General features: G+C 42.5%; 1 protein-coding gene across 1 annotated transcript in view; it reads left to right on the top strand.

Moving 5' to 3' along the window:
* LOC131479845 (contactin-associated protein-like 5) overlaps positions 1-24,925 on the top strand; it is a 523,312-nt gene that overhangs the window by 347,709 nt on the left and 150,678 nt on the right. The window contains exon 13 of the mRNA XM_058661312.1: positions 22,760-22,960. Coding sequence (XP_058517295.1) covers positions 22,760-22,960 — 201 coding nt within the window. The remainder of the gene's footprint in view (positions 1-22,759; positions 22,961-24,925) is intronic.

The following is a 24,925-nucleotide window of genomic DNA, read 5'->3' as shown; positions in this document are numbered from 1 at the left end:
TAACTTACAGTTAAACTTTTATAATTCAATTCCTTGAAATCTTTCTTTCTCTCAAACACACAGACACACACACACACACACACACACACACACACAGACACACACACACACACTGTTTATTCTGTTGAGCTAGGGTGCCAACACTCCACTCTCCTCTTCTGTAAATTTTAACACAACACCAGCAACATTAATTTGTTACAACTGTGTATACTTGTGTTTCCCCATTAACAGTGAGCTCCTTCGTAAGAAATAAAGGACAGAGTATGACAAGTCCTTGAATCTACTTTTACACACACACACTGGGTAAATCCAATGTCAGTTGAACTCTGCGAAATCATTGCTAAATTGAAGACTAATCTTTACTTCTCTGTCTTTATCTTTCCATTTTCCACAATTTATCTTAGGCTGAGGTTCTGTCCTGTGAAATCAATAACAGTCATGAGACAACCCTCAGTGCTTAACCAAACTGTACTTAAGTTATCTCCTCCACTTGCTATCTTGTCTATGAGTGCAGTTCCAAACAGGAGCACCTGGGGCCCAGCTCAGTAGCCTAGTGGCTAAAGTCCTCACCTTGCAGGTGCTGGGATCCCATATGGGTGCCGGTTCTAATCCTGGTGGCCTGGTTCCCACCCAGCTCCCTGCTTGTGGCCTGGGAAAGCAATCGAGAATGGCCCAAAGTCTTTGGACCCTGCATCCACCTGGGAGACCCAGAAGAAACTCCTGGCTCCTGGCTTCAGATTGGTATAGCTCTGGCCATTGTGGCCACTTAGGGAGTGAGTCAACAGACGGAAGTTGTGTCTCTCTGTCTCTCTTCCTCTCTGTATGGCTGACTTTGCAATTAAAAAAAAAAAAAAACACTTACCTGCTGCTAGTTGCCTCCATGAATTTGCATTTCATCCCTGAAAACCTAGAGAGGGGGTTAGGAGAACACAAGGAAACTTCCAAAACATTAAGACGTAAAAGGAGCTGTGAATACATTTATTTTGGCCCCATTTTTTTTCAAACTACATATTGTCTACATATTTTTGAAGATCTCTGCATGAAACCATTTCAAAAATTTGCAAGGCCAGCATAGTGGCATTACAGATGATGCCTCTGCTGATGGCTCCACCATGCAGGGGTACCAGTGCAATACTGACTGCTCCACTTTGGATCCAACTTTCTGGAAAAGCAGCAGAGGTTGGACCAAGTCTTTGGGCCTCCACAAGGCAAACATGGGAGACAGAAGAAGTACGTGGTTCCTGATTTCAACTGGCCACTGAGGAGTGGGTTAGCAAACAGATCATTTCTGTCTTTCTTTCTGTCTCTCCTCTCTCTGGAACTCTGCCTTTCCATTAATAAAAATAATTTTAAAATACATATTTTAAAACATCTATGCACAAAAATCTATACTCGGATCATACAGTTTTTCACCAGGGCAGAGTACAGCAGGTAATGCTGCTGTTTGTGACACCTGCGTCTAGTAGAAAAATATTGGTCTTGAGTCCCAGATACTTTGCTTCCAATCTTGAGCTTGGCAGTGTACCCAGAAAGCAGTATGCCGTGGTCTGAGTACTTGGACCCTACCACCCACAGAGAAGTCCAGATGAACTCTCTGGCTCCTGTCTTCAGCATGGCCCAACTTCGGCTTTTAATGAGCATTTGGGAATGAATCAGTGAATAGATATTCTCCTTAACGCCCTCTCCTTTCATTTTGCCTTTCACATAAGGATGCATCTATTTTTAACATATATTTTAATAATTTTTAAAAGAGTTATTTTATTTTTATTGCAAACTCAGATATACAGAGAGGAAGATCTTCTGTCCAATGATTCACTCTCCAAGCGGTCGCAAAAGCCAAAGCTGAGCCAATCTGAAGCAAGGAGCCAGGAGCCTCTTCTGGGTCTTCCAGGCAGGTGCAGAGTCCTAAGGTTTGGGCCATCCTCAACTGCCTTTCCAGGGCACAAGCAGTGAGCTGATGGAAAGTGGGGCTTCTGAGTTTAGAACTGGCACTCATATGGGATCCTGGCACGTTCAAGGCGAGGACTTTAGCTGCTAAGCTACTGCACTGGTCACCGGATGAATCTTAGAAAAAAAAAAGTACCCATCTTTAATTCCATTTTTTATATAATTCCTTAAAATCTCTTTCATAGTAACCTTAGCCATAAAAAACAACCTTCTTCTATTGTTGGCTGTAAAATCCACGCTCCCCTGCTGCAGCTGCTGTGCTGTTTCAGAGGCTCTGAGGACCTGTGGGGTGACTGTCTCAGGGGAATCTTCCAATACCCACAGGGCAGAATAAAATGAAAAAGCTCCGTGACAAGATATTCCTTGGAACCTGACATTTCGCTACATCCTCCTCAGTTTAAACATGTCAAATACATTTCCAAGTAGCAAGACGCTTTTGCTTTATAAGGCACAATGGCATGTTGACATGCAAAATTATTTTTTCTAGAATCACTAGCAAAAGATATTTGTTTTGTGTCTGGAGAGGTGCAGTGCCGACTTCACGCGTGGACTTTTGTGGCAGTTATCTGGTACTGTACAGAACTTGCCACAAACATGTAGCCAGATACCTAAAGCAGAACTTTTCTTTTTCCTCAAACAGTTCATAATACTTTGATACACCACCTTTCAAATCTCCATATCTTACAAATCTAACTGTTACAATGCTGTTTCCCACTCCCTGAGCAGAAGCCTTTACTTTTCATTAAAACCTACCAAATTATGCATACTGGAGTTTATTGGGAAGCTGTTTTTGAATTCTGCCCAATATTCTTGTACATAATTATGCAATGTGATCACAGGTAATCAGTTATCATCCCAGCTTTGCTGGGAAGTAAGGAGAACATTTTCCCATACACTTGGCACAGCTTGAGCAATGGTGGTGGTTTACCTCTGGGCTGCAGGAGACTAGGCATCATCCAGGACATAGGGTGGGGCTGCACGGCTGGCCATTTATTTGTACACAGGTAGCTAATTTTTGGTAGTTGCATTGTATGGTAAAACAAGAGGAATGCAGTGCTGTGCCCTATGCTTTTGTGAGAAAGTTTCAGGCTCCTACTGAAAAGCATGACTGTCCACACCCTCTTTCTCCTCACACACCACTTCCTTGCCAAAGACTTACAGAACAAGCTGTGCTCATGTTCTCACATTTATTGCTTATCATAAGTTGAGTAAGCATTGACTGTAGAAGTAGCATGTTGAAATTGTGTCACTTGATTACAGACTACAATAAAATCATGTTGATTATCCACAGGATACCAAGCCCGTGCAGCATGCTTCACTGTGAAGCATCCGGGATAATTTTCATTTCACAATTATATTAGGGAAGCTAATAAATTCTAGGAGCAGAATACAAATTGTTGCCGTCTAGGTTTAAGGTTTTGCTCTGTACGCAATACGTCTTATCACAGAGAGGTAAGGTAAAGACTTAAGGGCCAGGACACACTACCCTTTAGTGCTTTGCATCAGTTTGCATTGTAATCTCTGTTGTCAAGTGCTAATGAACCAATGAGAGGATAGAGATGATGCGAATCCTGTTCCTGGGCTTCATATACTTTATAATCAAAACTTGCCACGTCTTCGCCCACCCAGACTCGTAATTGAGATTACAGGCAGAGTGATCTTGTAGAAACGTAGATAAGGCCACGCTTCCTCAACCCATTGACCTCCACCTGCATCCATGCATGTTCTTTCTCCTTGGTTTTCAATTTTCAAAGGCTAGTGGAGACTGATGCATTGACATGAATCAATTAAAAATTTTAGAACAATATCCATGCGTATTGCAGTCTCTGAAATGCTACATTACTGTTTTTGTTGTTTTACAATGTTTTTAGAAGAGCCATAGACAGGACTCTTAATCTTTGTATTTGGCGTCTGTCTCTGCCAATGGAGAGTGAGGATGATCTGGCTGCATCTACTCAATGCAACGAGTGAGGGGATGAAGACTATTGGAAAGTGACTGCCACACAGCAAACAGAAAGGGATCTGAGGTCCTTCCCAGATGATCTGTTCTCTCCCCTCTGGACACAGGTCTCATGTCACCAGGGAGAAGGTCTCAGCAGCTGTGTCTCCTTGCTGGACTCATTCCTGGAGCTCATACTCTGTGGCTCAGGAGCACCTGAAACCATTGCAACAATATTTGCATTGCTGTTAAGACTCATAGCAGCAGTTTGCGTTCTGTAAATAAAATCCTAGTGACTACAAAGACATTTGGATAGTTCAGACAATGATGGTCTTGTCTAGGTGCTTGTCTTCCTGTTTAATGCATTGTGCATTAAAAAAAAAAAAACCTCAGGGTCTTTCTAGAAGGCTAATCTGTTAGGGAGGAGCTTGGGGGCAGTAATACTTGTGTTGAAGGCTTGAGCCTAACAAAGTTTCTCTCAGAAAGCAGCAGATAGCACAATCTGCTGCTAAATTAGGCCATTAAACCAAACTACTAAATAAAGAAGCTGTAGCATTACCCCGAAATTAAAGCATTGTCAGCCTTAAATTGACAAGAATGTTAGCAGGTTCTTAGAAAAATTCCTTTTACACATTCAGCAGAGCCAGTGGATTCCAGCCCACATGAATAAGAACAGGAGGCTCAGGTGATAGAAATGGGATTTCCATTCTCACAGCTTTCCTTTGCCATTCACTGACTTCCTGAAGTCCTTACTCATCTGCATTTGTTACATCTTTATTTTTCCTGTGTTCAGTTACTTACACATTTCTCATTATCTCACTCATCAATTCAAGCAGTTATTCAGAAAATAAGCCTTTAAGGTGAACTTCCAATTGCTGTGCTGAGCTAGACACTGAGGTTATAAACTGAATGAATTCATTCTTGTTCTGTAGAAACAGGAGGATACAGATGATTGTATCCATGGTGCAAGAATAGGAGTTGACAGATGGTATGGGGACAATAAAAACGGGTGAGGTAGACACAAGTGTACAAAGTGACTGGGTGGTTGTTGGAGAAGCTGCCTATGAAGCTGTCATTGGTAACAGTCCTTGAGTATATACTGGCATGAGTCAATGGTAATGATATCTTGCATTCTCAATACCATGTAGTTTTCCCAGTGGCCCTGGGGAGAAATTGCACTCTCTCCATTTTGTATGGCAAAGCACTGAAATCTCAACCACTAAGACTCCCAAGGGACAAACAATGGATGCAGGAATTTAAGCTGGTATTCTCAAACCCGGGTTCAGGGAGAGAGAGTTCCTGATGTGAGAAAAGTTCCCCAAACCCAGACGCAAGACACCATCCCCAGTGGACTATGTCTTGCCCATTGCTCAACTTCCCCTTAGTCAGTGCCTCGGACGAAAGGTCCTCCATGAAGTGATCCCAAGGAAAGGAGCTCTCTATTGTGCCCACTCACCTTCCTAATCATCATGTTCTTAGGATTGCAATCTGTGCTTCTGTCTTGGGTAGCAGGGATTCCACTACTCAAGCTGCCCTGCAGCACCCCTGAGCACAGGCTGTGCATTATCAGAAATGGAAGTCAGGAGAAGGGTCCATGTACTCTGATGTAGGATGCAGGCATTGTACCAAACACTCAGGGCCCTTCAAATCTCTTTTCTTCTGCAAGGTTTCCAGCTTGGTCCCTGTTATTAGTTGGGTTTCATGCTGCTGATCTTTTTGAAGAGTACACTCTAGTCATAATGTAAAATGTCCCAAAGGGAGTATTTTTTCCCATGATTATTTACTTATGTTAGAGCATTTTCAGCAAGAAAACCTCCTGGGTTATTTCTGCCCCTCCTTGTATCCATCAGTAGCCCCATAACATCAGTCTGTCCCATGACTGGATTTGCTCAGCTTCCCTGTGTGGCTTAGGATGCTCTGCTACATCTCTGCACTGTGCAGGTGACCTGAAGCACCGCATGATGATGTTGTGAATACCCATTCTCCCACATTGCCTCAGTCTCTCGATGGCCCACACATTTCCACTGTTGCATTATTGTTTTCTAGCATTATATTTCCAGTGCTGTATTTCCTCTACATTGTAGCTGTCTTTGGCCTCCATCTCTACAGAAGAGCTCCTCCTTTCTTGCACTGTCTCTGCATCCTTTCCTCTCACCACAGACCCATAAATCATTTAATTTTGAAACGATGATACTGTTGCCCTCCTTATTGCTTTCATATTCAGATTACTCCTTTAAGAGCTTGCCATGGTCCCTTTAGTTCTACTTCTGTATCAATATTGCTGCATACCATTGCTTTCTATCAACAGGTGTTTGTCTATGTCTACTAGTAGTTTGATTTTTGTCTATGTCTACTAGTAGTTTGATTTTTTTCCTACACCAGACTCAGCTGTTTTCCAAGGAAGACATTGTTCATTCTGGAAATTTAATACCTCCTATTTGGAAATCGAAGTTGATATGTTCAATTGATCTCTAAATTATTTCAGTGGACAGAGCTGTTGCTGATGTAGCGGCATCTAAATTATGAGTTCATAAGGTGTTCTCTGTATACTTGCAGTTTTAGCCAATATTTCCCATCATTCTCTTTTCTATGCCCCTCTTCCATCATGGTAAAATTGCTCTAGTGATACTAAAATATTTATTAATCATCTCTATCTTATAATACATATAATGATGATTTCTGAAATATATCATTAATGTTAGTGCAAATGCATATAAAACTTGAGTATTTCTCCAACTTTTAATTTTTAACCATAGACAGTATTTCTCCAGGGGTGTACAGTCAGATAGAATAATGAATTTTAAAGTTACTGTAGATGTTATTTCCCCAATTTCTGTCTATGTCTACTAGTTTTTTTTTTTCCTATACTAGACTCAGCTGATTTCCTAGGGAGACATTGTTCTTTCTGGAATTTTAGTATTTCCTATTTGCAATCAGGGATGGTTTAATATTCAGAAATCAATAAATGTGATATACCACATCAAAAAATCGAAGAGCAAGAATAATGCAATAGTTTCTATAGATGCAGAAAAAAACTTTTGATAAAATCCAACATCATTTCATACTAAAAACTATAAATAAGCTTGGCATGTAAGGAACATTCCACAACATAATCAAAGCAATACAAGAAAAAGCCCAATGCTAGTGTCATACTGCATGGGCACAGACTGGAAGTTTTCCCACTAAGATCTGGAACAAGACAAGGATGTCCACTATTGCCACTGTCATTTAATATAGTAGTGGAAGTACTCAAAAATGCTATGAGACAAGAAAAAGAAATCAAAGGAATTCAAGTTGTAAACAAGGAAGTCAAGCTATCTCTACAAGATGATATGATTCTATGCATAGCAGAACCAAGAGACTCAATAAAAAGCCTGCTAGGACTTACACAAGAGTTTGGTGAAGTGGCAGGGTACAAAAATAAATGAACAAAAATGAATAGCCATAGTGTACACAAAAAATTCCAAGGCTGAAAAAGAACTAACCAGTCTGGCACCCTTCAAAATAACAGAGAAAAAAATGAAATACCTGGGAATAAACCAAACTAAAGATGTTGAAGACCTCTATGATGAAAACTGAAAAACATTACAAAAAATAAAATAAAAGAAGACTTCAAAAAGTGGAGATGTATACCATATTCATGGCTGGGCAGAAGCAACATCGTCAAAGTGTGCATAATACCCTGAGCAATATATACATTCAACACAATTCCAATTAAAATACCAAGAATATTCTCCACAGAGCGGGAAAAAAAATGATATATAGGTTCATCTGGAAATGCAAAAATCCACAAATAGCCAGAACCATCCTGAAAAATAAGAACCTAGTGGGAGGGAATCACAATTTCAGAGCTTTGGACATACTATAGCACAGGAGTTATCAAAACAGCCTGGTACTGGCACAGAAACATAGAGAAACACCTATACAGCAGAACAAACATACCAGAAGGAAACTCACACATGTACAGCCTTCTAATCTTCCACAAGAAAACATAAAACAATCCAGGGAAAAGGGAGTTTCTCTTCAATAAATGCTATTAGGACAATTGGGTAATAGCCTGCAGAAATAAGAAGCAAGACCCACACCTTTCACCATACACAAAGATCAAATCTTAATGGATAGGGCCTGGTGCGGTGGCCTAGCGGCTGAAAGTCCTCGCCTTGAACACGCCGGGATCCCATATGGGCACCGGTTCTAATCCCAGCAACTCCACTTCCCATCCAGTTCCCTGCTTGTGGCCTGGGAAAGCAGTCGAGGACGGCCCAATGCTTTGGGACCCTGCACCTGCGTGGGAGACCTGGAAGAGGTTCCTCGTTCCTGGCTTCGGATCGGCACAGCACTGGCCGTTGCGGCTCACTTGGGGAGTGAATCAGCGGACGAAAGATCTTCCTCTCTTTCTCTCCTCCTCTCTGTATATCCGGCTTTCCAATAATAATAAATCTTAAAAAAAAATCTTAATGGATAAAACATCTAAACCTACATCCATAAAGCATCAAACATTTGGAAGAAAAAGTTGGAAAAACTCCAAAAGATCCATGTGTAGGCACTGACTGCCTAGAACAATCATGCAAAGCACAAGAAGTCAAGGCCAAAATAAACAAATGGAACTTGATCAAACTAACAAGCATCTACACAGCAAGGGAAACAATCAGCAGCTTCAAATACCAACCACTAGAATGGGAGAAAATCTTCACACATTATACAGGAGACAAAGGGCTGATTTCCAGAATATACAAAGAAATCCAGAACAGTCATAACAACAACAACAACAAAAGCGATTAAGAAATGGGCAAGGGAAATGGACAGACATTTTTCACAGGGACAAATCCAAATGGCTAACAGACATATGAAAAAATGCTCAATCTCCCTGGCAATAAAGGAAATTCAAATAAAAGTTCATTGAGATATCACTTAGCTCCAGTATCAATGGCCCACATACAGAAAATTACCAAATTACCTGGCAAGGATGCAGGGAAAAAGGAATCCTACTCCACTGCTGCTCGGAATATAAGCTGATGCAACCTCTATGGAAATCAGTATGGAGAATGCTCAGGCAATTGAAAATCTACCTACCATATTACCCAACAATACCACTTCTAGGAATATCTAAAAGACCTGTTTCATTAGAAAGCAGCATGTGCCTCTATGTTCATGGCAGTGCAATCAATAATTAAAAAATATGGAATCAACCAATATGTCCATTGGGAGCCTTGCACGATAATATAATGCTTAAGGTCCTCACCTTGAGCATGCCGATATCCCATATGGGCTCTGGTTCTAATCCCGGCAGCTCCACTGCCCATCCAGCTCCCATCTTGTGGCCTGGGAAAGCAGTTGAGGATGGCCCAAAGCCTTGGGATCCTGCACCTGCATGGGAAACCGGAAAGAAGTTCCTGGCTCCTGGCTTCGGATCACCTCAGCACCGGCCATTGCGGCCACTTGGGGAGTGAATCATTGAACAGAAGATCTTCCTCTCTGTCTCTCCTCCTCTCTGTACATCTGCCTTTCCAATAAAATAAATAAATCTTTTTTAAAAAGTCCATTAACAAAGGGTTGGATAAGGCTTCTATGGTTCCATCTACTCTATGGAATATTACTCAGCTATTACATAAATGAAATATGTTTGCAACCAAATGTGCCCAACTGGACGCCATTATACTAAGGAAAATGAGCCAATCGCTAAAGGTCAGATATCATAGTTTCTTTTAATACAAGATACCATGATGTCAAATCTAAACATTGTACCTGTGAATCTTATTGTTCTTCCTAGTTTTTTGTACCACTACTAGTAAGATCTTGTGATGAAACCTATTAATCAATAATCCACGGGAGACCAATTGCTTGAGAAAAAATAATAAAATAAACATCAATTGTTCTAAAAGGAAAGCTGAGAAGCTTATGAATCTAAAGAGATTAAGAGGATAACAGTGGGATATCAGGGTTGGATCCTGGAACAGAAAATAAAAATGGCATTTGTTGAAAGGTTTGTCAAACATGGAGAAAGTATTAAGTTTAGATATTAGTGTTACCAAGATCATTGCCTTAGTCTGGATTGAAGCACCTTGGTATATTCTCAAACACAAATGGGGAAATTAAGGAAATCTAAGTGACTGGTATATTGACACTCCAAATGTCTTTGCAAAATCTTTTTTAAATTTTCAGAATATTCAATATATCAGTTAATTATACTTGTTCAAGTATTCTGCTATGAGCAATGGATAACTATGGCAACTCACAGGAATTGCAAGGGCACATTTCAACACCCTTTCCTATCATTTCTCACTTTCCTTGGATTTCGACAACTTTCTCTGTGAATGAGTACAAGTCCTGGTTGTCTGTTGACTGTTTAGCTTGTAACTAAGTGGATATCCACTGTGATAGGAGTTAAGCATCCAAAGGATGTATTAGGCAGCCTCTTGTTAGCACTTGCAGTGTAGAAGGTATCTGTGCAATGGGTTTCTGGAAGAGTCCTTGAGTTCGCGAAGTGCAGGACACTGGTGAAGCTAGGGAAGGGTTCCCCGTGACAGGACACTAGTGCTCGGATAATACCATGTATAATGGGAGGAGCTCCAGAGGAGAGTGGTCAGCTGAACTGAAGATGAATGATTCTTCTCACCTTTTGGTATTCTTTGTTAGTCTTCAAACAAGAATGTAGGGAGTCCTGGTCATGCTGGAAGAGGTGAGAGGAGATGCAAGTGGTGCCAATTTTTATCCCTGTTCTGGGAGAGAGACAAGTTGGGGGTCACAGCCCTCTGGATTCTACAAGGTTCCTGTAATCCCACCAACAATGTCCTGGGGACTGCTACCAGTACACCTGTATCCCAGGCACAGGGTCATACATTCCACCGGTGTGTCTCCTTCAGTCTACACAATGAAGCAGGAGGCATTTAAAGTAGGAGAACACAGAGGCTGGGAAGTAGCCTGCTTGGCACCACAGCCAATAAAAGGCACTTCCAGCAGTTGAGGTTGGATCTGTGTTAATTCCCAGTCTTATCTTCAGAATGAACCAATACTGGGGTGGGCCTTTAGATGTGGAAGGTTAAGCTGTCTTCAGAAATTACACAGATGTCCCATATTAGCACTGAGCCCCTGTCACCCATGTGGGAGACCGAGATGGAGTTTCAGGATCCTAGCTTCTGACTGGCCCATACCCAGCAGTTACAACCATGTGGGCAGAGAACCAGTGGGTGGAAAATGTAATCTCATCTCTTCTCTCATCTCCTCTCCCTTCCTCTCCTCTCCTCCTCTCCCTTCCTCTCCTCTCCTCTCCCCTCCCCTCCTCTCCTCTCCTCTCCTTTCCTTTCTCCTTCAATTAGTGAAAAGGATCCCAAATGCATGGAATCCTGTCTGTAATACTGCCCTGTCCTCCCAAACCATTACTACAATACATGCCCCAGGTCTCTTTGATCAAGAGTTTAGAAGCAAAGAAAAAAAGACAAAAAAATTAGAAAGAGAAAAAGAAGCAACAGCCAGAAACAGCACATAAACAAGTGAGGGCTGGAGAGAGGGGTGATGATAAATCATAGCTGAGTGAGTTTCCTAGAAGTCAGCAGGCTGCGGGCAGTGATGGATGCTCCATGAACAGGGTGAGGAAGCAGTGCTGCGAGCTGACCACTCCCTAAGAGCCTCACACAGGCCCCTGGCCAGGAATGTCTGGGCCAGGAAACTGCCCCCAGAGGAATTGTGAGTTTTTTGTGGGTGTTGGAAGTCACTTTATGCTAGTTGTCTCTCTTCCTTTTAAAGGTGTGGGGAGGAAGAATTGGGATGGATGCCAGCTCTCCCCAGCACAGGTTCACAAAAGTTTCTCTGTTTATGAAATGGTGTCTTCAAGTTCTCTCTGAGTGGATTCAATTAGACTCCACGCAACTGTGTGGATCAAGTGTTGCCTTGCCTGTCTTTTCAACCCCATGTTTGCTTTATTTCAATTTTGCTGAAAGTCAGAGACACAGAGGAAGTTTCTACCTGTTAATTCCTCCACACACATATAGCAGCCAAGGCCAACCCAGACACCTGGACCATGATCTGCATCTCTCCTGAGGGTGGCAGGAGCCTAAGCACATGAGCCATCCTCTGCTGCCTCCCTGTGTGACAACAGCACAAAGCTGAATTGGAAGATGGGGCCAGTACCCAAACCAGACACTGTGATACATGATGCTCATGCCCCAAGTGGCTTCTTAACCTCCCTGCTGAACACTCAACCCAAAATGCTGTATTTGCTTGTTTATTTCAATGTTAGCAGGAAAGGAGGAATGAGAGTGAGGAAGAGAGGGAGAAAGATCTTCCGTCACTGGTTCAGTCCACAGATAACCATAATGGACTGAAGCCAGCAGCCCATGATTTCATCCAGGTCTCCCACACTGATGACAGGAGTCCAGGCAGTCATGCCCTCATCTTCTATATTACCATGTAGATTACCAAGTGATCATAAGTGGAGCAACTGGGACTCACACTGTGGATCTGATATGAGATGCCCGAATTACAAGTGCTGGCTTCACTCACTGAACCACAGGACTGGTCCCTACTCCTGTGTTTCCTTCTTTAGTGTCCAGAAGAAGATGCTCAGTGGGTTATTTCCAGAGCAGTGATAAGGAGATGGAAGTTTCAGAGGTGACTGGCTCCCCCATGGTTGGGAGTCTGCTGGGTGGTGGAGTTAGTGCTCCAGTCTCAGCCTGAAGGTGGCCACGTCCAGGATTCCCTCCCACACATCTGCCTCCATGGACCATGGACGCCCTTCCAAGGTGATCCCTGCTCAGCACTAATTGCTGTGATTTAAGCGGGAAGGCAAGGTACAACATGTGAAACACAAAATAGGCATTGCAAAAATGACAGGAGCCACAAGCAGATCACACTTGAGTAGATGGCACCTGATTGGTAGAGGCAGTGCTTGGAGGATTCTCTCAGCTGCCTTAACCCTTGGCGTAGAAAACTCATCTGGTCAACATGGATAACATGGATAACTGTGCCTAAAGCGACCCCTGAACAGGAGTGTAAGTGACTTGGTACACTGTACAAATGAGTATAAATATCTCCCCGTAGTGATGTCACTCTGCGTTTAGGCTTGGCGTTAATAATTTGTAGATCGGCCTGTCTTCCAAGCACAGTAATAGAAAAGTCACAGTTTTCTTCTTTTCTTTCCTTCCTTTCTTTCTTTCTTTCTTTCTTTCTTTCTTTCTTTCTTTCTTTCTTTCTTTCTTTCTTTCTTTCTTTCTTTCTTTCCTCCTTCCTTCCTTCCTTCCTTCCTTCCTTCCTTTCTCTCTCTCTCTCTCTCTTTCTTTCTTTCTTTCTTTCTTTCTCTCTTTTTCTCTTTCTCCCTTTCTCTCTTTCTTTCTCTCCTTTTTTTCACTGTGCAGACGCACCTATGTGGACAGCATGAAATCTCATGAAGTAGAGAGTTATTGTGTCTCTTTTTCTACTCTTCTTTTTTTTTTCCTTCTGAGAAGTGATCTCCATGGCAACCAATGGAAGAATGTGTAACATCTGTAATTACTATTAATAAAATAATGATCATAATAACAATATTTATCAAATATAATGAGAGAAAAAAAATAGAGTTGTGGGTCTGTACGTAAACAGATTCCAGCTCAGAAACAGGATCCGGGGATCCAGGTGTGCCATTTGGAGACAGAGGGCTGGGAGTGCTGTATGTGCCTTCCAGGATTGACAAATGGGACATGTTATACATGTGGAGTTAGTTATGGAATGTTCTAGAATTTGCTGATTCAACTAGCCTGCTGATTATGTGTAGAGCCTGCTTTGATATTCTCTTGCTGTTCTTTTTTGTTTGTTTGTTTGTTTGTTATGTGCTTTCATCTTAAAATTTGTAACTTTTTAAAAAATATTTTTATTAGAAAGGCAGGTCAGATTTATGCAGAGGAGAGACAAAGGTCTTCCAGTCATTGGTTTACATCTCAAATGCCTACAATGGGCAAAGCTGAACCTTTCTGATTTGAAGGGGGGACCAGTCATGTGTTCTGAGTTTCCCACATGGATGCAGAGTCCTTAGGCCATCCTCTACTGCTTTCTCAGGCTAAGCAGTGAGTTGGATGGAAAGTGGAGAAGCCAGGACATGGATCAGCACCCACATGGGATCCCGACACTTTCAAGTTGAGAATTTAGATATGGAGCCATCATGCTGGGCCAAAGAATTGCAACTCCTTCGCTGAAATTTGCTAATGATATAATGCATTCACGAAGAACACATTTTGGAAATACTGGAACTCAGACACTTAGAAAAATGCAAATGGGGGTGAATTAATTGAGTCTCCTCATGAGACATCCTGGAAACCCAAAGTGTTCAGCGCCAGACTAGGCTCTGAGGGTGAGTATGAGCAGTTCCCCAACTCTCAAGTGAAATGCTACTGCTGCCGTCTATGACCCATTCGATCTCCAGGTCGCTCCTCTGTCATTGTTTGTAATTCCTGTTTTACATCTAGGTGTGTGCAGAGAATAACTTGGCACACATATCCTGGAAGATCTCATAGCTTCAGTGAGACCAGCTGAAAGGCTAAACATCATAGTGCAGCTTGAGAAAACAGTACTCATTTATGTAACAGTATTTGGGTGTTTGTGAAAGGCTACTTCAGCACCTTATCCTGCCTGTACTCGGATGGCCCTCCACCTCTCTCTCCTTGGCTGGAGCTGGGCTGATTTGAGTTGTGAGAGCATTCACCCTCACAACAAATCACTGTGCTGAAAATGGCTTTTGAGAAGCAAATATTTTAGTTATATATTAACTGTAACCTTAGCAAACCAGGGGGCTTAGCAAAGTGGTCCTATTTCCCTACTAAATTACCAACGAGTAGGTAGAAAATTTTTATATGAGTGGTTCAATAGCTTAGAGCAGTCAGAGAAATGAGGTTTTGCTCCTCATCAAGAGAACAATGAATTGGGTGCAGCAAAGGAAATGAAAAAGAATGCTCTGAATAGAGAAAGGCAGTGTCAGAGGGCGATACTTTCCCAAAGCTACAGGGTTTAGAACTATTAAAATTAAAATCTGCTGAAGAATTCAGGAACTGCTGGGGACCCCAAACATACAATGAAAGCTCATATATGATGTTTACTTACATATACATTTTAAGATTTACATATATATTTAGGATGATGTTTACATAGTTGATAAGAGTGTGAAGGATTGAGGATTGGGAAAGTGTATGAGAAGATTGTTTCCACATTTTCTTTTACTGTGTCTTGGGAAGAGGGGAGATAAGGAGTGATGCCACACCCAACTTCCCAAATGCATCAGTATCCAGGGATGGGAACGGCCATCTGATGCCATCCCAGATTGCCTGATGTAGAGCCTGCTCCAAGGGTTCTGTTTAAATGGTTTAGATGGTTCTGAAATGGTGTCTATCTCTCTGATCCAAGGTTAAGGAAATCCTTCCAAGGTCCATTGGCTGACATGGAACATCTTAGACTCTCCATTCACCCAGATGTTTACTTCCACAGCTTGGCTGGTATAATTGATCAATTTCTTCTTCATTCCTTCTTCTGCTATGGTACTAGATATTCACTGCAGGCCTTCATGGATGGTCATATCTTCCATATGCACCTGGGCATAGCTGCCACTGCTCCTTCTTAGCCATGGAGGAGGCCAAACTCTGACATATGCACTCCACAGTCAGTCCACCAATCCTGCAATCATCCCCATGGTTGGAGTCCAGGAGTTTGTTTGGGAGGCTTCTCTAAAGAAACCTTGTGTGAAGTGACCTGCTTTGACTTGCGTGCGCTTGCCAGTATGAGGTCTTGCTCAACTGTCATCCACTCCCAATCCCAGATCTTATACTTTCCAGATGGTTTTGCAGCCTAGCTTTTCAGGATGCACCCACAGTACCAGAAATTGCCAGCCAATTCTGCTGCAAAGCTCAATTAATTCCCACCTATCTTGTTTTATACATGCACTATTGGATACAGTAGGTTAGCTCAGCCTGGCTCTCCTCCCAACCCATCCTATATGCAGGCCAACAGTCATCATAGCCCTGCTCAGCCTGATTCACCCCCAATCCCAATTCTCATGTTCATGGTTGGAGCCAGTGACCCAGCTGGGAAGCCTGTGCTGTCGCTCTACTAGGATCATACCCCTCCTTCTGGGTCTCATATGAACTGGTGCACCCCAGTTTGGCATGACTGGCCTAATCTTGGCATCTGTTGGCAGGTATTTATAGACTTATCAGACTGGGTTTGTGCCCAGTTGTTGCTCATGCTTGTAGGTGCTGCAGCATAGGGAAGCTCAGCCAGCTCCCAGTCCTGACCTTAATGTGAACTGGCCAGTGTTGTGGCCTGAACCCGACCTGTCATGTACCCTATCCTGATTCTCATATCTGCCAGTGGGTGCTACGAACTGCACCAGCCTGGCTTGCTCCTTGACCCGACTCACATCTATGCCAGCAGGTGATATAATCTGGCCTGAGCTGGGTTGCTCCCAGCTTTTGTTTTCATCCTTGCCTGCAGGGACTACATCCTGAAGAGGAGTTCCCCACTCTCCTCTATCAGGCCTCCACAGAAGCTCTTCTAAAGGGAATTAAGAATTAAACATGTTGGTAATGTTTTGCTGTCTTCCAAAACAGCTGTAGTAGTACAAATTACTGTTTACCATGCTTTTTTTTTAAGATTTATTTATTTTATTACAAAGTCAGATATACAGAGAGGAGGAGAGACAGAGAGGAAGATCTTCCGTCCGACGATTCACTCCCCAAGTGAGCCGCAATGGGCCGGTGCGCACCATCCGAAGCTGGAAACCAGGAACTTTTTCAGGTCTCCCACACGGGTGCAAGGTCCCAAAGCATTGGGCCGTCCTCGACTGCTTTCCCAGGCCACAAGCAGGGAGCTGGATGGGAAGTGGAGCTGCCGGGATTAGAACCGGCACCCATATGGGATCCCGGTGTGTTCAAGACGAGGACTTTTAGCTGCTAGGCCACGCCACCGGGCCCATATTTACCATGCTTTTTATAAAAGATTTATTTTATTTTTATTGCAAAGTCAGATATACAGAAAGGAGTAGGGACAGAGAGGAAGGTCTTCCATCTATTGATTCACTCCCCAAGCAGCCGCAATGGTTGGAGCTGAGTCACTCTGAAGCTAGGAGCCCAGAGCCTCTTCCAGGTCTCCCACACAGGTGCAGGGTTCCAAGGCTTTGGACTTTCCTTGACTGCTTTCCCAGGCCACAAGCAGGAAGCTTAATAGGAAGTGGGGCCACCGGAATTAGAACCAGTGCTCATACATAATCCCAGCATGTTCAAGGTGAGGAATTTAGACCCTAGGTTTTCGCGCCAGGCCCTGTTCACCATGCTTTTAAGATTCATTTATTTTTACTAAAAAGGCGGATTTACAGAGAGAAGGAAGAGTCAGAGAAAGAAAGACCTGCCATCCACTGATTCACTCCCCAACTGAGCGAACCTTAAGCCAGCAGTCTGGAGACTCATCTGGGTCTCCCATGCTGGTACAGAGGTTCGAAGTGTTGGGTCATCCTCTGCTGTATTCCCAGGCCACAAACAGTTAGCTTTTGGAATGTGGAGTAGCCAGGACATGAACCAGTCCCCATATGGGTTCTTGGTGCATTCAATGTAATGATTGAGCCATCATACAGGGCACTCACCAATTTTTTTTTTGTTTTGTTTGTTTTTTTGTTTTTAAGGATGCATTTATTTCTTTGAGAGACAACACCACAGAGAGTGAGCAAGAGAAAAGAGATCCTGTAGCCACTTGTTAACCCCAAATGGACTGCTTCAGTCAGAGCTTAACTGGTCCACAGCAGGGAGTCAGGAGCTGCCTCCAGGTTTCCCCTCATGGGCCTAGGGCCCAGAGGATTTATATCTTCTACTAAATTCCATGGTGCCTAAATTAAATACTTTAAGTTAGCTGGGAGCTGGATCAGAAACACAACATCCAGGCATCCAAATGGTATCATATGGGATGCCAGCATCACAGGCATTGATTTCCTCACTATACCACAGCACCTGTTCACCATTTTTTAAAGTCATCTGAAAAATGAACTCCTTCTTCAGACAAAACTACCCAAAGATTATATTTCTTTTGTTTTCAAGACTTTTTTTTTAATCTAAAAGGTACATTTTCAGAGAAAGAGAGATAGAGCCAGAGAGAGAAAGAAACCCTCCATGTGCAAATTCATTCTCTAAATGGTTACCTCCTCCTGAACTTAGTAATGTCAGCACCAGAAGCCAGGAACCTCATTCGGGTCTCCAATATGGATAGCAGTTACCCAAGTGCTTGGATCATGTTCTGCTGTGTGTGTGTGTGTATGTGTGTGTGTGTGTGTTCCATGTACATTTACATGGAGCTGGATCAGAAGTGAAGCATTCAGGCCTTGAACCAACAATCCTAGGGAATACCATCACTGAAGAACTGATGCCCACTGCATCAATACCAACCCCACAAAGTCATCTTTCTAATGATATAATGAAGATCTAGCTTATATGTTCTGCTTTCAATATTGATTTATTTATTTAAGAGACAATGTTGGAGATAACTGTCTACTGGCTCATTCCTGTTGGAATACAGCTTGTAGGAAAGCTGGGACAGCAGAAGCCTGTGAGACCCTGTTGAGAAGAGGCTCCAGGAAAGAGAACGCTGAAGGCCTCTCACCACAGTGTGCTCTTGCTCCCAGCGAGTCCTTGGATGTGCTTTTGTGCTCTCTTTGAAGATAGGTAGACATCTGTGCTCTGTCTAGTCACTCAAGTACAGACAGTATCATCTATTCCCTGTTACTATAATCTTTTGACTAGGTCGCCTTGTTAGCTTCTTTGTTGTCTCTGTGTTCTTAGACATGATCTAATTCTCAGTTATGTCTGAACCATTGTTTCATGAAGTATAAAAACTGAAACCCTGGAAATAAACTTTGTCAGTTGCAAAAGACTGCACTGTCCCCTCATATCTTCAGGTTGCATCTGCTCCCCAGGAACCCGCAAGGTAAACTTGCATATTCCCTATGTGACTATAGCATCCAGAGCCAAGACAAAGTGAAGCCAGAAACCAGAGACTCCATTCAAGTCTCCCATTTGGTTGGCAGGAACTCAAGTGTTTGGGTCATGATCTGCTGCTGCTTAGGATGCAACAAAGGGAGATGGTTTAGACTCAGAGTGCCTGGGACTTGAACCAACATACTGTTACAGTAAGTGAGCTTATACAATGACAGCTTAACCTATTGAACATGAAGCCTATCCAACAACACTTGTATTTTTAACTCATTTGAGCATCAGAAAACTTGCCATGTGTCCATACAAAACACAACACATCATCATAGTGATATTATCATGAATAAAAGGACTACTTTTTTTTATTAATTTAATATAGCTACTTCTCAATGATGCAACATAATTTGCATATAGTTTCACTGCTGACATGGAGCAAAACATTGATTCCAAGTATGCTTATTCCCAAGTCCAGGCTGTCATTCCCACAGTTTCAAAGCTGCTAGTATCATTGCTGCTTTTCAAAGATTATAAATGATGACATTCGGCTTAGAAATGTAATGATTAGGGCCCGGCAGCGTGGCCTAACGGCTAAATTTCTCATCTTGAACACGCCGGGATCCCATATGGGCACCGGTTCTAATCCCGGCAGCTCCACTTCCCATCCAGCTCCCTGCTTGTGGCCTGGGAAAGCAGTCGAGGACGGCCCAATGCATTGGGACACTGCACCCGTGTGGGAGACCTGGAAGAGGTTCCTGGTTCCCAGCTTCGGATCGGCACGCACCAGCCCATTGCAGCTCACTTGGGGAGTGAATCGTCGGACGGAAGATCTTCCTCTCTGTCTCTCCTCCTCTCTGTATATCTGACTTTGTAATAAAAATAAATCTTTAAAAAAAAAAGAAATGTAATGATTAGACCAATGCTGGTGAACCCTGGAGTACTGAGCCAGCACATAAACTTGATCTCTTGGTTGTATACAGAATCTGTGTCCACGAATTTCCACTTCATGTAGACTAAATGATCATTGTGATCATTTAGCTTTCTGGGTCCAACTACATTTGGTCACTTTTAGATCCCTGCTTTGGTCCACTTGGGAGTTCATTACCATCTCTTCCACATTCGCCTACAGGGATATTTAAAATGGACATTGCTGGTTTAAAACTCCTCATCACAGACAGAGCTTCATGTTGGCCTTCTCCAGCTAAAATTACCCTGTTTGAATCAGCCACAAAGGCTGACTTGAGATGGAAACAAACTCAGCAACTCAAGGATTCCACTTCTTCCTCATCCATCAACCTGTATTAGGGCTGGCAACGTTATCATTTATCAAGATGTATGTGGCAAGAATTTATGATAATTATCCTAGTATGGAGTGCTAGTTTTTCATGGGCTGTTATGAATTTATATTTTTTTCTTTTCTCATTAATTATTATGGACATTTTAACACTATCTACTGTTATTTCTCTAACACTTTCATTATGTATCTGTCACTTTACTTTGATTATTGCATCAGCCTTTGTCTAACATTTTTTGGAGTTGGGTAATGTTTTTGGAGTTCTGAGTTAATTGTTAATATAGTATTATCTTTGCAACTAAGAACTAATGACTAATTTTTTCATTATTAAAAACAAAACTTATGCACATTTTCTTTAAACCAGGCTTTATGAAAAATGTAATTCTTACTGACAGAAAGTCTGTGGGCCTTCCCGTCACCCAGGGGCAGGTGTGCTCAGAATGTCTGCGCACCAGGCAAGTGCATACTGCGCGCTGCACCTCCCTTCTGTACAGCTGGGAAATCCTTCAGAGCTAATCAAAAATCATACCTGTGTCTCTTCCTCTTCCTTCTAATTTGTTGAAACTTGGGTGTAGGGAGATGAAGTGGCTTCTCCCAGGTTGCATACATTAGTGAAACAGATTAACTTACAGGATATTTCTGTGGTCACTTCTATTCTTTTCCAGCTAAGCCATGGCAATGCTCATCTCAGTATATGGTGCACTTGTAACTTGTTGCTAATTAACGATGGTTACCTTCAGGACGTGTGTTCACCATGAGTCATTCCTCTACCTTGTGGGCCTTTGTTTCCCCTCAACTAACAGTGTGGTAGAGGGAGGAAACCACATGGTGTCTATGTTAGGTTCCTCTCAGGACTCAGAGCTTATGACGTGTAATGTAGGCTAGATACTCCGATGACAAAGGCTGTTCCAGTCTTCCTATTCCCTGTTTCGCTTTATTGTGAGGATGTTCAGAATGAAATGGCACATCCAATTGCAGTAAATGCTTTAGTGCAGGTTATTATTAGAGAGTGACTGATACATCCCAGATAAGACCTTGTAGCTTTATATTCTGGATTGCTATTCCACATTAACAGCATTGCCATTGTATTGCTAGTACTGCCAGCCTGCTTTTGTTGTCATGGTTATTGTATTCTTAACCAAGCTTTGGAAAAATTAAGAGAATTATCCAAGCTTATTATTGGCTGAAATAGGCTTGAAGAACGACCTCTCAACTCTTGAAATTCAAATTTCTCTCCTCTCTCCTTGCCTTTCAGGAGTAAATTGTGTCCTTCCACTTGTAAAGATCTTCATGTTAGCAAGGTTCTCTTATTGTAAACCCTGACACATTCATTTTCCTGCCAGAAAGAGTTCATTTAGAGAACAAATAATTTTAACAGCAGCTGTTAGGTGCATTGCAAATACAGTGCATATTGCACAGAAGCAATCTTGTTAATGATGTACCTTTTGCAGGTATTTTCTAAGTGATGTGTTTTATATTAAACAAAATACCTGTGCTTCTTACGGAAAAATCATCTAAGGGCCCAGCACAGTAGCCTAGCAACTATGGTCCTCACCTTGCACGCACCAGGATACCACCATATAGGTACAGGTTCTAATCCTGATGGCCTCACTTCTCATCTAGTTTCCTGCTTATGACCTGGGAAAACATTTAAGAATGGCCCAAAGCCTTGGGACCTTGCACCCACATGGGAGACATAGAAGAGGCTCCTTTTGGCTCCTGGTTTTGGATCGGCTTGGCTCTGGCCTTTGCAACCACTCGGGGCGTGAATCAATGCACGGAAGATCTTCCTCTCTGTCTCTCCTCCTCTCTGTGTATCTGACTTTGTAATAAAAACAAAGTAAATCTTCAAAAAAATCATCTGTGTTGATTAGTCTTTGTATAAATAAATGTGCCAGTAACAAGAAGGAACTGGCTGCCCTTTGTCACAGTCCTTTTCTGGGGCACTCATTCACTGTCTGCACTTGGAAGAGCTGATTTCCTCTTGTACATATTTCCCTCATTTTAGATGTACCATTATTGACTCCCTCACTTCCCAAGCCTCTACAACCAAGTAACCAACCAACCTGGGAATGAAAATATTTTAGAAAAAATGAAATCAAAAGCAAAAACAAAATAGCAAATTTCTGGCTGTGTTAGACATGATATGACTATTTTTAGTTATACCCCCAACAATGCAGTACCACAACAGTTTCCTTAGCATTTACATTGTATAAACTCTTATAAAAAATCTAAAAATGAATTCAAGTATAAGGAAATATTAATGGAGATTATATTTAAATACCATATCTTTACATGTTAGAAATGTGAACTTCTCCAGACTGGGGTAAGTATAGGGGTCCTGGAAATACTCTTAGGGAAGATCAAACGAGATGATGAGATAGTGACTTAATTTTGAATGTGATGAGGTAATGGCTTATGAAATAACACACATGGATGTTTAGCATAAAGTCAGGGCATAAGATTCTCCAGACTATTGTTAACTCTCATACCAGCTCCAGGAGGTACGGAATTCCGTGGCCTTCCTCTTTGCCTAAGTTGAGCACTCAGGAGGTGACTTTGAGTTGTCTGCTGAGTGACCCAGCACACTGCTGATGTGATCCTCTTCCCACCTCTCTTCTAACCTCTCTTACTTGTCTTGTGTTGCCTGTGCAGAGGACAAGATCTGGACAACAGTGCAGCACAACAACGCAGAGCTGACACCTGTACAGAGCTACAGCCATGAGAAGTCCTACACCATAACCTTGGACTACAGTGGCAGCATGGAGCAGCTGGAGGCTCTGATTGACAGCTCAGAGCACTGCGAACAAGAGGTGGCTTACCACCGTAGGAGGTCTCACCTGGTCAGCACAGCAGGTAAGGCATGACCCGCCCCTGATGTTCTGTAGTGGCCTCCCACAATGGAATAACAAGGTCAGGTCCTTGACAGGAAGGAGATATTATTTTGGGTGCTCACTGTGCAGTGAAACCACGTGAACCAGGGAGCCTAGGTATGCTCAGTGCTTGCTCTGATGCTCAGCTTGTAACCTGGTGATTTCTGAAAACTCTCAAGGTTTATCCCTCATCTTCACAAAACAGAAAGATACAGTAACCATGCTGCCCCTGTGTGATGGCCAGTAGTTTCTTGAAGGCACTGTTACTAAAGAGTGCATTTAGAGAAAAAGGGGAAGTATGGTCCTGGGAAGGTTCTCTTTCTCGGAATAAGAAAACATGAGAAAACAGCCAAGTATCTCAATATATTGACACAAGAACGATGAATTCAATCTGGGGTAAAGTGTGCATCAGGTGCAGTAACATGCAGGCAGGGGACACCTTGAAGTTTCACAGTACTTGTGTTACCTGGAGTGCGGAGTTCTCAAAGAAATACCTCTTTGGAAGGACGAAGCAGAGGTGGGTGCTACTGTAAACCAGGTCAGGATGCTGCTTGCAATGCCCACACCAGGTATCTGAGTGCTCATTCAAGGCCTAACTGTGCTGCTTCTGATTTAGATTCCCAATAACGTATCTTAAGAAATAGCAGGTAGGGCCCGGCACGGTGGCCTAACGGCCAAAGTCTTCACTTTGAATGTGCTCAGATCCTATACGGGTGCTGGTTCTGGTCCCAGTATCCCTGCTTCCCATCCAGCTTCCTGCTTGTGGCCTGGGAAACCAGCCGAGGACGGCCCAAAGCTTTGGGATCCTGTACCACATGGGAGACACAGAAGAAGTTCCAGGCTCCTGGCTTTGGATTGGCTCAGCTCCGGTCGTTGCCATTACTTGGGGAATGAATCACCAGACGGAAGATCTTCCTCTCTGTTTCTCCTCCTCTCTGTATATCTGAGTTTCCAATAAAAATAAATAAATCTTTAAAAAGAAAAAAGGAAATTATAGGTAGCTCTTTGGTACCTACCATTAACATAGGAGACCCAAAGAAAGTTACAGTCTCCTGGCAGGCCTGTACTAACCCTGGTTTTTACAGACATTTGGGGAATGAGCCAGTGGAAGTAAAATCTTTCTCTCTCCCTCTCTGCTTTTCTGACTTTCAAATAGATTCCAATAAATTAAAGGATTGCAGATAATGTTTGCTGTTAGAAACAAAAAGAGTAACGCAACTTATTCATTCGTATGGCATTTTTTGAGTGAATGTTTGATTCAATTATGAACATACTTGAAAACAGATAAAACATAACAAAACTTCTAGGGTTGTTAATCAATACCCAAAATGATCATAACAGGGATCAGGAAGGAGAATGTCAAAATTTATTCCCACTTTGTCATTCATTCATAATCATAACAGTTATTTCATGGTTGGAAAAAAAAAACAAAACAGGACCTCAAGATCTGACATATCCAAGAAACTCTAGTCTTAGAAAGCACAGCACTCAGTGCATACGTGTCAAGAATTTGGAAAAGCTGGAGGGAAAATGAAGTGTCAGCAACAGAGAAGTGAGGGAAAACTGACTCAGTACGTCGGAATGCCTTGCTGAGCTGAAGTTTTTTGCTGATAAACATCGTTTATCCCTTTAACTACCATAGATCTTTGCAAAGAGTTCATAGCTATTTGAAATGAAGGTCGTTATCAAATGGATTACATGCTTCCTTGCCTTTTTAAACAGGAAGCTCTGAACACAAAATGCAACATTTTCTTGATGACTCAGACTCATCATTGCGGAAAACAGTTATTATTGCCTCCTTGGATTCAGCCACACTTGAAAACTGATTAGATCAGGGCCGTTCTCAGTGCCCTGCTTCGCAGAAATCAGTGTACTAGCCAATGTCTGTGTTTGCTCATATCTGCCTCTCTCCAGACAGTCCAGCCCACTGTGTCAATCACAGTGCTGT

Source organism: Ochotona princeps, chromosome 3, assembly GCF_030435755.1.
Source record: "Ochotona princeps isolate mOchPri1 chromosome 3, mOchPri1.hap1, whole genome shotgun sequence".
NCBI classification, from domain to species: Eukaryota; Metazoa; Chordata; class Mammalia; order Lagomorpha; family Ochotonidae; genus Ochotona; species Ochotona princeps.
Note: the sequence above shows the minus strand (reverse complement) of the source record. Positions and strands in the feature narration are given on the sequence as shown.